Source organism: Vicugna pacos, chromosome 5 (assembly GCF_048564905.1).
Source record: "Vicugna pacos chromosome 5, VicPac4, whole genome shotgun sequence".
In the NCBI taxonomy this organism is placed as follows: Eukaryota; Metazoa; Chordata; class Mammalia; order Artiodactyla; family Camelidae; genus Vicugna; species Vicugna pacos.
The window spans coordinates 34,037,930-34,054,247 of NC_132991.1; the positions used below are offsets into that span (position 1 = coordinate 34,037,930).

Genomic DNA, 16,318 nt, shown 5'->3' on the forward strand with positions numbered 1-16,318 from the left:
GTAATAAAAATCAGACAAGTCTTCTGAATGTATTGTTAATTAAAAATACTTGTGAATTTCTTTTCAAATAGAGCTATGTATTCTAGATATAATTTGAAGCAAAAATCTTCTTATGTGCTTTAAATGTTAACATTCTATCATTCAGCTTAGCTATGTTTACATTTAATATTGCCACAATTTGTGCTATAATAATTAACAATGACTGTTAAAGCTGTTAATTTCATGTGCAAAAAATGAGCACATTAAGTTAGTAAAATAAATAGGGAATTGATTGATAATTAATACAATATTAAGAGAGAATGTGTTAACTATATAACATTAAGAAGACTAAAATACTATTTTTAGCCAGCACGTATTTTATAAAAAGTAAACAGTAATATAAGAAAGGATAATAGAGACAATATTATCACAATTCTAGTTGGTATAGGCTGTTTGATATATTAGAATTCCTAATATTAAACAAAATGAACTATAAGAATATTTAATTTTCAGTTATCTAATTCCATTTAAGCCATGAGTCTTTCAAGAAAAAGTCCTATTTAAGAATTGTTCGTATCTTACAAGAATAATTTAAAAGTGAAATGTCAACTTACTATCTTTAAATTAAATGAGGGGGGGTGTAGCTCAGTGGTATAGTGCATGCCTAGCATGCACAAAGTCCTGGATTCAATCCCCAGCACCTCCATTCAAAATAAATAAATAAATAAAATATACATAAATTAACTGAGAAAGGAAGCCTCCAAAATTCATGAAAGCAACATTCCCAAAACATCTTCCTTAATCCAGATACAGTAAAAAATGAAAATTTTATAAAGAAAAGACATTGAAAGAAAATGATGAGGTATCCAGGACACGTTTTGTTCTCACTGACTGAAATTCAAAACAACAGATACTACAAAAATGCTTTTAAAGTACAATCCTTTATTATTATGAGCCTATGGAGACTAAAAATGGAAGCAAAAAGCTTGTCAAAATGATTGCTACAGACTGTAAACCATTTTCAGTAGTTGAATGCTAGACATTTTTTGAGATTTGCCATGCTATGAATCCCAGGTACCAAGTTATTTCCAGAAAATATACAATGAAAAAGCTTCTTCATGAATTATACTCCATGAACAAAAAGGTTATTGATGTTATTTAAAATGTCAGTTGAGAATGATCATCTGTTTAACCTCACAAATGTATCACACAGTGACCGGAGAAGCAATATAGTAGCTGACAGTGCTGAGAAATTATCATTCCTGCATTTAATGTCAAACTTTAAAAACCACATTAGTAATTTAAAATCTTAAATGTTTATTCTTTGATAGCAATTCTATCATCAAAGAGAAATTCACTTTGACCAAATACTAATTTTAACATTCAGTGATTCCACACTCATCCAAAATATGCATTTGGATAGATGCATAGATGGATGGACAGAAAGACAGACAGCTGAACAAAAAGATATATAGAGAGAGACAATATTAGCAATATACATATATGAATATATACACACAGTGGACTCTTGAACACACGGGTTTGAACTGCATGGGTCCACTTAATACATGCATTTTTTTTCACTAAATACTATGGTACTGCATGATACACAGTTGGTTGAATCTGAGGTTGCAGAACCGCAGGTATGGAGGAACCTCGGGTTCAGAGGGCCAATTAGGAGGGCTGACTGTAAGTTATACACAGATTTTCTTCCAGCAGATGGTCTGCACTCTAACCCCCAACATTGTTCAAGAGTCAACTGTACATATTCCAGTGCTGGAAAGGGTGTAGACAAAATGTTTGTGGTGATATTTTTATCACAATGATACTTTAAGAAAGATCTAAAAAACATTTATATTTTTTAGCCCAGACATCCCAATCATGAGAATTTATTTGCAAAAGGTGTCTATGCATAAATATATTTATGGAAGCATGATTTCCAATATTACAAGATTGGAAAAAATCTAAATATGCAAAAATCAGGACGGGATAAGGTATACATCTTTTTCTATTTAGAGTACTCATCACTCCTGTTTTTCTTTGGCTAATTCTTATTGGCCTTGGGATCCCAATTCCAATGTCACTTTGTCAGAAAAAGCTTCCCACCCAATTAGGATCAAGTCCTGTTATTGTACATGAGACACTATTTTTAAATTGGAGCTTATACTTAATATAATTGTATTTCATGGCTTATTTGATAAACACTGACTTCCCTCCCCATCTCCTGCAAACGGTACACCCCATGAGAGTAAGGGCTATAGTTTGTTCACCATTGTATCTTCAAGGCACATAATAAATATTTGTTATATGTCTATGTGTGTATAGATGGTGTATATACAATGGATCAGCATAGAAGTCAGAAATATGAAAATAGTTTTATTATGATAATTATGTAAGTGATTTTCCCATAAAATTTCCCAGAAAACACATACACAAACACACACACACACACACACAGAGCTACTAACCTTTAGCTCTGTAGAGGCAGAAGCTAATTTTTTTGCTTCAGTTAATGCATACAATTGTTGATAATCTACTGGTTTATACTTGATGCTTCTTATTCCGTTTTTCATATGGAATACCAGATTATCTGTTTTTCATTAAAAACAGAAAATGATGAAGAAACAGTATTGTGTTATTGGAAGTCAAAATAGAGTTATGGCAACATATTGACTGCCTGTCTTATTTTTAAAGATTTTTAAACAAACATGAGAAGTAATATATTATGACATTCATAGTATATTTGAACCTCTATCTCTGGAAATTTAAAAAATATTATCACTATATTCTTGCAAAAATTACTTCTAAAAGGGCATAAAAGGAATACTTCTATTTTAAGTTAGTATATTGAGAATTTTAGAAAATATATTATCAAGATACAAAGTGTGATCATTCTTTTTATTTAAAAAGTGTTAGTCATCAACTGTGAATATTTAAGTATCACATTATTATAAGTCAAGAGAAATAAATAGAATTTTTAAAATCATAGTTACATTTTTAACTTAGAAAAATTGAAATAGTTTTCAAATAAATTTTTTAAAAGGCTGAGACTTAAAGCTAAAAAATTTAATAGGCCAAATAACATTAAAATGATATAAAATGTTTGGGTAGGCATTCTCCATCCAAATATATAAAATGTCCTTAACATGATATTAACTTGATATGAACTATTTTGATAAAGTAACATGATATTAACTATTTTGACAAAATAAAATAGAGATAGAGGATACTATAAAGCCAAGAAGCATGAAATACAATAACCCAAGTGCGACAAGCAAAAAATGTACTTTTGCCTCCATGAAAAATTAACCTGTGCCCTGTAAAGCACTTGAGATTTAGCAAGTATATCATGGGCCACATGACTTTAAGAAGGTTCCAAACAATTTTAGGACAAGCTCAATGAAGGAAAGAGTGATTGTCCTGACCATTGTAAAGGAACTGGAGAAATCTTCAATGTGACCAAAAGATGAACCTTCTATTATTAAAACTTTGAAAATCAACATTTCAACTTTATATCATGCATAATCCACGATAAATCATAAAACAGGCTTAGAATTAGAAAAATACCTGAGCTGTCATTCCTCTGAATTGTCATGAAGGGTCGGTCTGTTTTATTCATGTTTTCCGTATCTATCAAAGAAACAAAAGACAGCTAAAATTTCATAATGTTATCCTTAAAACTGTTTTAAAGATATGTTCATTGTAGTGGTTTTTAAAATAAAGCCCAGGTCTAGGTGCCATAATTCTTCGTATTTTATTAAAATGTGTTTCTCCTTGCTTGTAGAAGCCTCCTTCAGTTAGTTTTTTCCTGGTCTTGGTCTCTTCTTCCATCTCTTACCTCTTAGTCCTCCTCTCTTGTGATAACCAATTATAAAGGGTTTTTTTACCTTGTAAGTAATATATTATAACTTTCTGTATTTTCTTTTGAAATCTTTTATTGTCACTTTGGTTAAGTGTGTAAGTTTTGTTCCACTGTGACCTCTGATCCTATTTGACCAAGTGTTTTAAAACATTTTTGGTATTTTTGACAAATTTCCCAAAGATTTCAAATTCTAATTGAAGTGTGTTTGACTGCTAGCTAACTTTGAGGTTTTCTAAAGGCTCCTGAGATATCTCAGAGACAGAAGTATTAAACTAATTACACCTATTCAGTATGTTAAATGATATGGGAAGCATTGTCAAATGAGTGGCAATAAATCTTCCTAGGTTATATTGTATGGGAAATGTTATTAATATAAATGTTCTACAAATTATATGAAATTTCTAAAAGTTGAATATATCCTGCAAAAATGTTATCAGTTACAATTCTAGTAATTATCTTAAAATGTATGCCATAGCAATAACCAAGTTTGTCAATTGCATTGTAATCAGATTTTTAATTATCCCTTTTCTTTTAAATTGAATAGTCAGTTTACAATGTTGTGTTAATTTCTAGTGTACAGTACAGTGATTCAGTTATACATTCCTTTTCATATTCTTCTTCATTATAGGCTATTACAAGGAATTGAGTATAGTTCCCTGTGGTATATAGTTAGACCGTATTGTTTAATCTATCTTACATACAGTAGTTAGTAGCTGTAAATCCTGAACTCCCAATTTATCCCTCCACCCCCTAACCATGACTTTTTAAATCTTTTGTCATTTATAGACAGTTATTGTTTTGATCCAATGCTTTTGCAAAAAATGCTTCAAGACACATAGAAAGGACTTTTTGACAAGTACAGGTGTCATAAGTTTTAGATCATACCACTGAACTGGGTAGGAAATTAAAGAAGTCTAATGGAAATCCTGACAACTTCATGAAACTATTAACAGAAGATTAAGATCAAGGATTTGTCACCTATTAGGACTCAGAAGATGGAACATGGAACATGGTTATAATTTTTTTTAGTTTTTTTGTCTGAAATATTACTGGGTTTTTTATTTGTATGTTCCAGACATAAGGAAACCCTTTCCCTCAAGCTAATTATGATTTATAGTAGTTTGGTAAACTATACCTTCATAAATAGAGTTGAAACATTTATCTTTTCTCTCTACCTGATCCCTCCAGAAACTGGAAACCTCAGGTCCCCAGAAGCCTTTTCAGGTGAATAAGGCTGAAAAAACTTTTAATATAAAGTTAATTTTAACATATATGATAGAGAATCTAAACTTTAAAAAATTCATAACCTCAACTAGTCTCTTTGGGGTAGGTAAACAATCAAGACTTCTCTAGAGATGAGAAAAAATAGCAAAGAGATCATTTATGTAACAAGGCAATCTTTTTACGGTGTTAAAGTTTGTATTCTTCTCCTTCCTAAGAAAATCTCTTTTAGTACACCAAAGAAGAAAATGTTGAGGAGGTGGGTATAGCTCAGTGGTAGAGTGCGTGCTTAGCATGCCTGAGTTCCTGGGTTCAATCCCCATTAAAAAACAATAAGTAAATAAACCTAATTACCTTCCTCCAAAAAATTAAAAAAAAATAAATAAAAACAGAAAATGTCAGTTTACTTAGGCTTAAAATTGCACAACATATGGATAGTTTGTTAATTCTAAATTGCTTAATTGTGTAGATGTATATAGATTAGCCAATTACCTCATGAGGGTAGATTTTAAAAGACGATGAGGATTCTGCTAGACCACACAGTGTGAGAACAATACTGAATCTGAAGAAATATCTTGGATGTAGCATCAAATTATAGCCTTTTTCAAATGAAAGATCTCATGACATTTTAAGCATTAGTTAAACAACTATGCCCAACGTCCCGCTTACACAGTATTTTTCCAACCTGCCATATTCTCTTTCAAATTCTAAGCACAATGGCACATTTACTTCCATTTTGAAACACTATGCACTGTTGTTAGCATAGGGTAAAATTATTGTTCTGGAAAAATAAATGGAACCAAAAGACAAACTATTAGAGCTAATAAAAACAGTTACATAAAGTGCTCAGTTACATAATAAACATCTCATAATCAATTCTAACATAATGGGTTAAGTTCTCATTCAGAGCAACCAAAACAAAATAAACATAATTTTTATTTAAGCATAACCTGTACAAGAAGTTTGTAGGATTCATCCTCTAAAAGAGTACAACAATTTGGTAAAGGAAACAGAGCTTGAACAGAGACAGAAACAATTCTAATTCTGGGTACCAAATATTTAATAGTGGCAATTTGGGGGTAGGAGGATTATATTTGATTTTGATTTCTTTTTGTTACTTGAGCACATTTTCTAAATTTTTCTTTTTTTATAAGAAAAAGGAAAACACATTTAAAAAAATACTAAGCAGGGGCAATAGTTATTTCACTATATATTGGCATAAATGCTACCACAGTTTTCATATTCTACCAGTTAAAAAAGAAACTGAATTTCATCACACCAAGGATCCTTTAAAATGTGAACTTGTACACAGGAGCATAATTTTCCACTCTAACATTGAATTAACATTTCTTACTACTCTTTTCTTATTGAAAGACAGGATATACTAAGTACATTTGTAGAATTTTATAAAAGTTGGAAAAGCTAGTATTAAAATATTTACAAGGTCATTTTTTAATTCTCTATGGGGAATAAATATATTAAACTATTTTTTCAATCATGAAAGTACTGGTTAAATAATATCAAAATGTATAGACAACTATGAGGTAAAAATCAGAATTTTCAGGCTACTTGGCCCTAATACTCCACTTGGATTTAGCCCTGGTAGTCATTTTTAATGTTTTATTTTATATTCTTCTGAAGACTTTTATGCACATACAAGTGTATATCCAATTTTTATGCAAATGCAATCATGATATATGTAGTTCTACAAGTTGCTTTTCATTTAATAACTTATCTTTCTATATCATTTTATTTGTGTGCCCATGTTTATATATATGTGTATCTTTCATGGTTGCTAAATGACACATATGTATAGATATATATGTTATCATTATTAATATATATTATTTAACCAGTACAAGAATCTGAAAAAGAAAATTCCAAAAACATTCTGCCCTTTTATTGCAAAACAAAATCTTTAAAATCCCTGCCTTTTTCATAATTCTTATAAATTTGTTAATGAAGCAAATTCTACACAGTCCACCTTTATGAATTTTGCTATTTATAAAAATCTATAATAGCTCAAAAAGGAGAGTTTAAATCAATCTCACTATTGAAAAGGATTCAAATACAAATCTACTAATCTCATATTCATTTCCAGTCTGGGGAGCAGACTCAAGCAGAAAGAAAAGATTAACCAAGGCAAGGGACCTAGAAGTTTCTGGGGACTTGAGAATTCCACAGAGAGTGGAGGTGAATTCAGTGGGGCCTCTCAGGCCCTTACTCCTGCTACGTCCTCAAATCTATTTCAATCATTTGAAAAGCCCAGAAGAAAATGCATATATACCTAGTTTAAAGCAGCACATAGTTTAAAAAACACAAAAGTAGGGGGCGTGGGGTGGAATTTCCAGACACTGAGGTGGTGGGGTGGGGATTAGATGAATTCACACAGCTCACAATGATAGTCTCAGAAATCTGACCAGAAGCTGTGACTGGCAATTTCAAGTTTTGGCAAAACAACTGGGGAAATTTAGTAATTATTTATGAAGAAATACTATTCTGTCCCCAATGTTCTTCCAAATGTGGAACCCATAAGAGATAAAAGTGATCCTCTGTTATGAAAAGACTCACTACTTGTCCTGCTTACTTGAGTTGCCATTTTGGACCTGCTGAAACTGAAGACTTTATCAGCTTTCTTCTGACACAATTTGGGAACCCACTTTCTCATCCTACATACCTGGACTTGAAGTTAGAGGCTTGTCTGCTTCCTCCTGGCCCCTTTTACTGCTAAACTCTTCATTCATAGACAGGTATCATATAATTCACCCCTGCAAATCTTTTGTACAGATTTTCACAATACCCTTTTATTTGTTTTCCTAGACCCAGGATGAGTGATGTCTCAGAATCCTACGTATTTCTGATCTAACAAATGGTTTCCTATTGCTTTCCACCACAAGGTTCAAACTCTGCATAGTTGACAAGGACCTTTTACAGCTCTTGCCTATTTAGCCCATTCTTTCCCCATTACACCATAAGCACACTACTCTGCATTCCCAAACCACTTGCAAATCCCTGAACACACAATATGTGCGGAGGGCAGAACAATGGCTCCCCGAAGATTGCCACATCCCAATCCACAAAACCTTTGAATACATTATATGGTGAGGGAGAATTAAGGTTGCAGCTAATCAGCTGGTTTTATCTGTGGAAAGTACCTGGGATTACCCAGGTGGGCCGGATGTAACCACAAGTCTTCCTTTTAAGAGGAAGGCAGAAGAGTCATAGAGAAGGAGATGTGAGGACAGAAGCAGAGGTCAGAGAGAAGAAAGATTTGAAGATGCTGCCCTGCTGGCTTTGAAAGGGGAGGGCTGGGACCACGACCCAAGGAATGCAGGCTATCTCTAGAAGCTGGAAAAGGCAAGGAAATAAATTCTCCCATAGAGCCTCTAGAAGGTATGCAGCCCTGTTGAAAACTTGATTTCAACCCAGTAAGACCTATTAGGGACATCCAACCTCTGGAGTTGTAAGACAATAAATCTGTGTTATTTAAGCCGTTAAGTTTTTATTTGCAATTGGTTATTTAGCAGTGGGAAACTGACTATGCTTTTTCACACTTCCCTGCCTTTGCACATGCTGTTACCTGTGTGGGGGATGCCTTCCCAGCCCTGGCTTCTTCTGGCCAATGCCTACCTATTTTTCAGTCTCATTTTAAGCATCCCACAGAAGCCTCACCTAATCCAGGTGACGATTTTTTTCCTCTCTTGTGTTGCTATTGTACTTTGTGTATATCCCTTCTGATGTGGTTATTCATTTATCCAATGGTTATTGAACATCTATCACAGACTAAGGGATATAGATTTACTCAGTTTCTACTTCATCTGAAGTAGCCCCTTCCACCCTCAATGACTCTTTATCCTCTCATTCGAATTCTTTTCCTTCATAGCACTTCTCACTATAAGGCACTATGTATTTATTAGTTTATTTACTTATTGCTCAATTCTACAACTAGGATGTATGAAAGCAAGGCCTTTGGCTGATCATCTCAGTTTCTCTAAAGTGCCTAAAATAGTGCTGACATATTAGACACTCAATATATATTTGCCAAAAAAGCATCAAGTGATTTTATTTTCAGATCATAGTGCTGTCCCTAAAGCTTGGTGTTTGAGGCAAACACATAGTTTTCACCCCCTCTTCTCCAATTTTAAAAAAAATCTAGTCTCATCTGTATGAGATAAATTATTATAAAGAACAAACTCCAAACCAAAATGGGCAGTGGATTGAAGTATACATTAAGAAGTAAGGAAAAAGAAAAACTCCCATGTTACCCCAGTGAATCTCGGCACTGACTGCAAATTCATGTTAACTACAGTTGCAGGTGCCCCTTGACCAGCTATTCAGCTGCCAGTCACAGCATACAACCCCCATCCCCAACACACAGAAACCTGGGCAATGTCTCTATTTACTAGTAATCAAAGGATGTCTCTGCCATTTTGGTATCCAAGAGCTTGAGGGTAAGAAGGACATTCTTTGCATAGTAGACACAGATTATCTGGTCTTTCTTACCTTCAACATATATTAAGTGAAAAAAGCAAGTTGCACTATGATACATACCATATGATACCACTACATAAACAAGCTCAGACACAAAAGAATGCTCTACAACCCCCCTGCCACCTCTCTTTCTCTCTTTCCAAAGGGAAAAATCTACAGGTTATAGAAACAGACCAAACTAAAGAGGATACTGAGCTATCAGTTAGTTTCAAAGGGGACTTTAGTTCCATCTGTAATGAAATCTTGTTTTTGTTTTTGTTTTTTCACAAAAAGAACATACACATATGTATGTTAAGAGTAATAAATATTATCCCAAAAGGTCTTATCCCTAAATAATCATATTACCTATTATAGAATTAATGTGATTATATTCGAATTTCTAAGTGATTATCCTGTGGGTTCTGTTGGTGAGAACCCCACAGCCTGGCCACCCAATCACACTCACCTCTGAGCCTGCCACACTTGGACAAGTCCTGGAGCAGCTCGACCCTACCAATTTGCAACAACCCAGTGGCACCCAGTCTGAAATATCCAGTTAACTAAAATACCCAGTTTACGTTATCTGTAGTTTTGGTTATAATTCAATAATTGTTACACAAATTTGTTGTGCCTTGTATAAGAAATTTCTTTTGACATCTTCTTTAACAAGATGAAACACAGCACTCTTTCTCTTGATTAATGATCACAAATGCATTGCTCTTTCTTCTGATCCTAAGCTTGTTCATTAAGAGAAAAGTGCCAACATCAAGGTCACAAGCCAGGTTACAGAGTTCAACCATTAAATGGAATTTTGAGGTGGCTTTTCACTATTACTGCTGAGGAAATGCTATTGTCTGACATTTAAAAGTGTGGCAGACACAGCTAGGTGCCAATATCTACTCTCCCTGTTTTCCTTCCTAATAGAACCCAATTTTGTTCAGGGTTAAAACACTGGCCTTCCTTGATACCCCTGAGGCTACCCAAGTGACCATGTGACAAAGTTCTAGTCAATGAGATACAAGCCCAGGTCTGCTGGGAATTTGAGGACAAGATCTGCTTTTTCCTATGGGCACTGCCCCTTCTCCCCTGTCCTTCCTCCTTTATTCCTGCCTGGAATGTGGATGTGAAACGAGGTATGGGGCGGCCATCTATGACTGTGTAGTGAATATCACAATGAAAGATACACACTAACTATTGCAGAAAGCAAAGCCAAAGGGAGCCTGGGACACTGTTGATATCAAGAATCTGCTGTACCTGCTGTGGATGACGTCTCTCTAGACATGGTATGAGAAAAGCAGACAAGTCATCCACAGCGGGTACAGTATAAAAATCCTTCTAGAAAAGCACTCATCAATACAAGCGCAGGATAAAATACTAAAAAATATTGCTTCTGTTGCTCTTCAATGGTAGCATGGGAAAATTACAGTTAGCAAAACTTCCTATTTTAAATCCCCAGTAGAGTTTCTTTTGCAGTTTCAACATAGCTGAGTGAGACTAGGTAAAAAGATGTGTAGGTGGTTCTGGAGGGGGAAAGAAAAAAGTCCTTGAAAACTTAATTCCACTATCAAAAAGTAAAACAGACGAATGTGTCTGTGGGTTTTCAATACTCCAAAATAAATCATTTTTGCACAAAGGATGAATTATGTGAGAAATTTTCTTTTAAATGCTACACAAAAGCACTTTAAAAAATTTTAAAGAAAAATAGCAATCCACCACTCTTTAACCACAAAGACTATAAAACTTAAATGACGGTGCCTGGAATGTGGTAGCACTAATACACTTTGAATAAATGAAGTAATATAGGGTAAGAAATATTCATTCATTTTGTGTTATTGCCAGTTAAAGATCTCTAGGCTAAGCTGTGAAGAAACAAAGCATTAAAGGATTAAAGGAGTTAAGATAAAGTTTAGAGGAAAGGACAGAAAGAGTGAGGACAAAGAAAATCTGACAGAACAAAAGAGATAAAAAAGATTGTGTTTATTTACTTCTTACTTCCTCTTTCCACTTCCTTCAAATTTGGGTCCAAGAAAAAGACATCCTCCCTCCCAGAAAGGCCACAAACTCAGTTTAGATCAGCTGCACTGAAGTGGCTACAAGCCTTACTGCAGAGGCAGCAGGGCAGGTAATTCTGAACCATCAAAGGTGGGCCCTAAGGCAGGTCTGGGTGAGATTTCCATTGACAAGTCACAGAACTAACAGGCTGAGCAGCTTTGCTCTGGAAAAGAGGGAGGAGTTTCTGATGTGGGGAGAGGGGCTGGATGGGGAGGGTGTAGAGAGATGTCAAACAGCCTTTTCCTGTGTCAATTTCTGTTTCAACCCAGTCCTTCACACAGAAAAGGAAAGGGAAATTCTCTACTATCCCTTAGTTCATGTTCTCTTTCCACAGGGATCCTATTCTCTGAACAATAACTGGAAATTCCTTATATGGAAAAATCTCAAGAATATCCTACGAAAGCTGGGGAGGTAAAAAAAAAAAATTCTTTTTTAAGTTTCTTTCCCTTAGAGAAATAGGGAAGGAAGAGTTCTGGGGGGTCAGAGGCAGGAGGTGGTGAGAGAAACAAGCTGATGGTGTAACACACGGACAAACAGTAAGAATTATGCTGTATAGGATTTTCCACTTGGCTCTAACAGTACTATCAAAATACATTGGTTCAAAATATAATGGTCAATAATATATGAAATAGTTGACTACTATTTATCAGTGGTCATCAAAAACATGAGATACATAAGATACCCATGCAATGGGAGGTTTTAAAAAGGTAGTACTAAAGAGAACACTATATTAGACCAACAAAATTGGTTCATTTAAAATACAATTGAAATCAAAACTGCACATCCTCAAAACTAAGGTGTACCTTAACTCCAGAGCAGTGTTGGGCTTTGGAGTAAGGCTACAGTAGACTGACTTCCAACGCTACCACTTACAAACTATGGGACTGTCAGCGAATTATTTAAATGGTGGAAAAGATGTAATACTGTAAAGATGTCAACTCCTCCAAATTGATTTATACACTCTCAGTTGCAATCCTAGATTTTTTTGTGTGTATATGAAAATTGGCAAGCTGATTTATTAATGTGTATAGAAATGCAAAGGACAAAGAATAGCCAAGGGAATCTTGAAGAAGAGAACAAAGCTGGACAGAGCTGGAGGATTTACAGCATGGCATAATAAGATCCACTATGAAGCTGTAGTAATTAAGACAGCATGTTATTGGAGCAAGAATGGATAAACAAGGCAATGAACAATATAGAGTCAAGAAACAGATCCACACATTATGGTCAGCTGATTTATGACAGAGGTGAGTCACACTGCTATGCAGTGTGCAAAAATACAGTCTTCAATAAATGGTCCTGGGTCAATTGGATGTCCATATGGAAAAAATGAATCTTGACCGCCTCCCAACAGTCACAAAAATCAACTCCAGATGTATTAAAGATCTAAATGTGAAAGATAAAAAATGAGGCTTTTAACAGAACACATAGGAGAACATACTCATGACCTTGGAATTGGCAAAGATTTCTTAAACAACTCAGCAAAAATGGCTAATCATAAGTGGAAAATGTATTAAGTTGGGAAATACTAAAATTAAGAACTTCTGCTCATCCAAAGACTCCACTCAGGGAGTTAAAAGGCAACCCCAAAAGTAGGAAAATATATCTGCAATACATACATTCAACAAAGATTGGTATCCAGGATATACATCTATTTTAAAACACATAGAAATTAATAAGTCAAAGACAGACAACACAATAGAAAACGGGCAGAAAATGGGGCAGAAGACCTGAATAGACACTCCACACACACAAAAACGATAACTAAACATTCTAAAAGGGCTCAACTTTATTCATCAGGAAAATCCTTTAAAACCAAAATGCAATATCTCTATAAACACACTAAGGTGGCTAAATGAAAAAGACAGAAAATACCAAATATTGGTAAGAAGATGGAGCAACCAGAGCATTCATACACAGCTAGTAGGAGAGTAAATTGGTACAACTGCTTTAGAAAACTTACCAGCAATTCAGTTATATGACCCAGACAATCTACTCCTACGTATACCCGACAGAAATGCACAAAGATTTATTCACCAGGAGATACCCAAGAGAATGTTCATAGCAGCACCATTCCTAGTAGCCCCAAACTAGAAACTACCTAAATGTCTACCAGGGGTTGAATAAACAAATTGTGGTCCTTCTGTCTGGAATATTTTCTCAGTCTTCTTGGTTTTCATAATTGTGACACTTTTGAAGATTACAGGCCAGTTATTTTGTCCAATGTCCCTCTACCTGGGTTTGTATGATTTTCTTCATGATTAGACTCAGGTTTTGCAACTTTGGCAGGAATATCACAGAAGTGATTCGTGTTCTACTCACTGCATCCTATCACTTGATTTCCATCTGTCCATTACTGATGATGTTCACTCTGAACACTTAATTAAGGTAGCATCTGCCAAGTTTCTCCCTTAGAGTTACTTTTTTCCCCTACTTGTAATTAGTAAGTATTTTGCGGACAGTTGCTTCGAAATGCTGTAGAGAGCTCATTCCTCATTAAACAATTAATTCATGTGTATATGTATTTGTCTATACATCTGTGGAGATTCATTTTATTCAGTGGGTTACAATCTGCTATTATAATTATTTATTTTGATACTCCAGTTATCCTCACTTTGGCAGAAGAAACCTCGACTTTTGTATCCGTCCTACTTAAAGAAAACAAAAAAACCCAACCATTTCTATCTTTTAGCTCACAGTTCTGTAGGTCAGAAGTCTGCATGGCATGGCTGGATTCTTTGCTCAGGGCATGACAAGGGTGAAATCAACACATCAACCATGCTGAATTTTTCTAAAGAGGCTTTGGGGGAAAATCTGCTTGCAAGATCATTCTTATCATTGGCTGAATTCATATGCTTGCAGCTATAGGACTGAGGTCCCCATTCCTTGACTTGTTGTCAGCCAGGGGCCACTCTCAGCAACTTAATGCTTGCATTCCTTGCCATGGGACGCCCTCCATTTTCAAGATCACCAGAGATAATCACTCTCATGTTAAATCCCTCTCGTGCTTTGAGTCTCTTTGACTTCCTCTGTCCCTGACCTCTCAACTCAAATTTGTAGAGCTTATGTGGTAAGATCAGGCCCACTAGATATTCTCCCTATTATAAGATCAACTGATCTGGGACTTTAATTACCTCTGCAGAATTCCTCCTGCCATATAAAATTACACAGTCACAGAAGCACTATCTCCTGACATACACTCCTGGGAATTACACAAGGTGCTTTTGCTGGGGAGCAGGACTTCTCATGGGCCATTTCAGAATTCTGCCTACGCATATGTAAAGTGCTAGAACCGTGCCTGGCACATTATAAACACTATACATGCATTAGCTATTATGATTATTGCTCATCTGGCAAATTCACAGAAATTTAAAAAATAGCAATGACACAGGAATGATGAGAGCGTAGTGAAATGACACTTCCATGTACCATCAAAGAAATACAAATTTCTAAAAGCTTCTGGAGATTGGTTTGGCAACGTGTATTGAAAGCTTAGTATTCCCACTTCTAGGATTTCATCCTAAGGACACAGTCAGAGGCATACCCAAAGATATATGAAAGAAGGCATTAATTATAGTATGTTTATAATAATAAATATGTAAAAAGAAACCAAAATCTCCTTTTAAGGGTTTGATTAAATAATATGGCATAGCTATTCAATGGAATACTATGTAGTCTTAAAAACAAAAGTAATAAATAAACATAAAAATATAAGGAGGCATATTCATGTTACAAGTGAAAGAACTACAGGTTACCAAATTGCCTGTGTAGCCTTACCCAGTTTTCATCCAAACACCAAATGGACTTCTACTTTTCTCTTTGTCTCCTGAGCTGGGTAACAGTTAAGCTTGACATGGCAAGATAGATCTTAGCCTTCTCACATTGCTGTTAGTTAAACAAGGCTTCTGGCAACTCCCTAGGGAGCCCCGGCATCCTCCCCAGAGTATGAGGGTCACAGGAAAGGGGAGAAAGCACTCCCTGACACCACTTGTCTAGTCGTGCCGTTTGCCAAAACAAGGGCGTCCTGCAGAGGAAGGCTCTGCGACCTCTCCCCTGGCGCTCTGTGTCTTCCCCAAGGCCTTCCTGCAAGTGCAGAAAGTGTGGCCTGGCCTTTCAGTTCTAACGCGTAGCCCCGATTTATGCTAAACTGCTTAAATTACACTTTCACTTAAGATTTTAGACTATGGTTTTCAGTTGGTTTTAGCTATAATGAGAGGTATCCCAGGGTAAAATATATGTATTAATTGAGAAGGGGGATGACAGACGTTAACAATCGCTGAGAGCAACTATAATGCACTTTAAAATAGCTACTATTTGTCCCTTTTACAGGTGGGAGAACTGAAGTTCAGACGGGTTAAATAACTTGTACAAGGATGCACATTTAGGAAGTAGTAAAAATAGGTTTTAAAGCAATTGGCTTTACTCTTTTTATGATACCAGTGAGATTATATATATATATATAAATTTCAAAAGTGTCCCAAGAAATCTTAATAATTAGCCTAACTTAAGACATACGGCAGTGCACATGCCTGCTTTCCTATACATGAAGGCAAATTAGCTACAAGCTATGTGATTATAGAGCAGATTGATTTTTTTTCTCCTAAGCTTTTTTCATTTCAGCCTTTCAGACTTCAACTTTCAAATTAACCGATGTGCTTTTAACCGGAGGATCCAGACAACACCACAGGTTCAGGTTGAAACAATTCTTCCCACTGTTCTTTCAAGCCAGGGAGA

The 16,318-nt window shown here is 35.2% G+C and overlaps 1 protein-coding gene across 8 annotated transcripts in view; it reads right to left on the reverse strand.

Moving 5' to 3' along the window:
• The window catches only part of CCDC148 (coiled-coil domain containing 148), a 306,973-nt gene that overhangs the window by 251,200 nt on the left and 39,455 nt on the right, over positions 1-16,318 (reverse strand). For all 8 annotated transcript variants that reach the window (XM_072961001.1, XM_072961002.1, XM_072961003.1 and 5 more), the window contains 2 exons: positions 3,547-3,609; positions 2,448-2,569 (listed from right to left, as the gene is read on the reverse strand). In XM_072961001.1, coding sequence (XP_072817102.1) covers positions 2,448-2,569; positions 3,547-3,609 — 185 coding nt within the window. The remainder of the gene's footprint in view (positions 1-2,447; positions 2,570-3,546; positions 3,610-16,318) is intronic.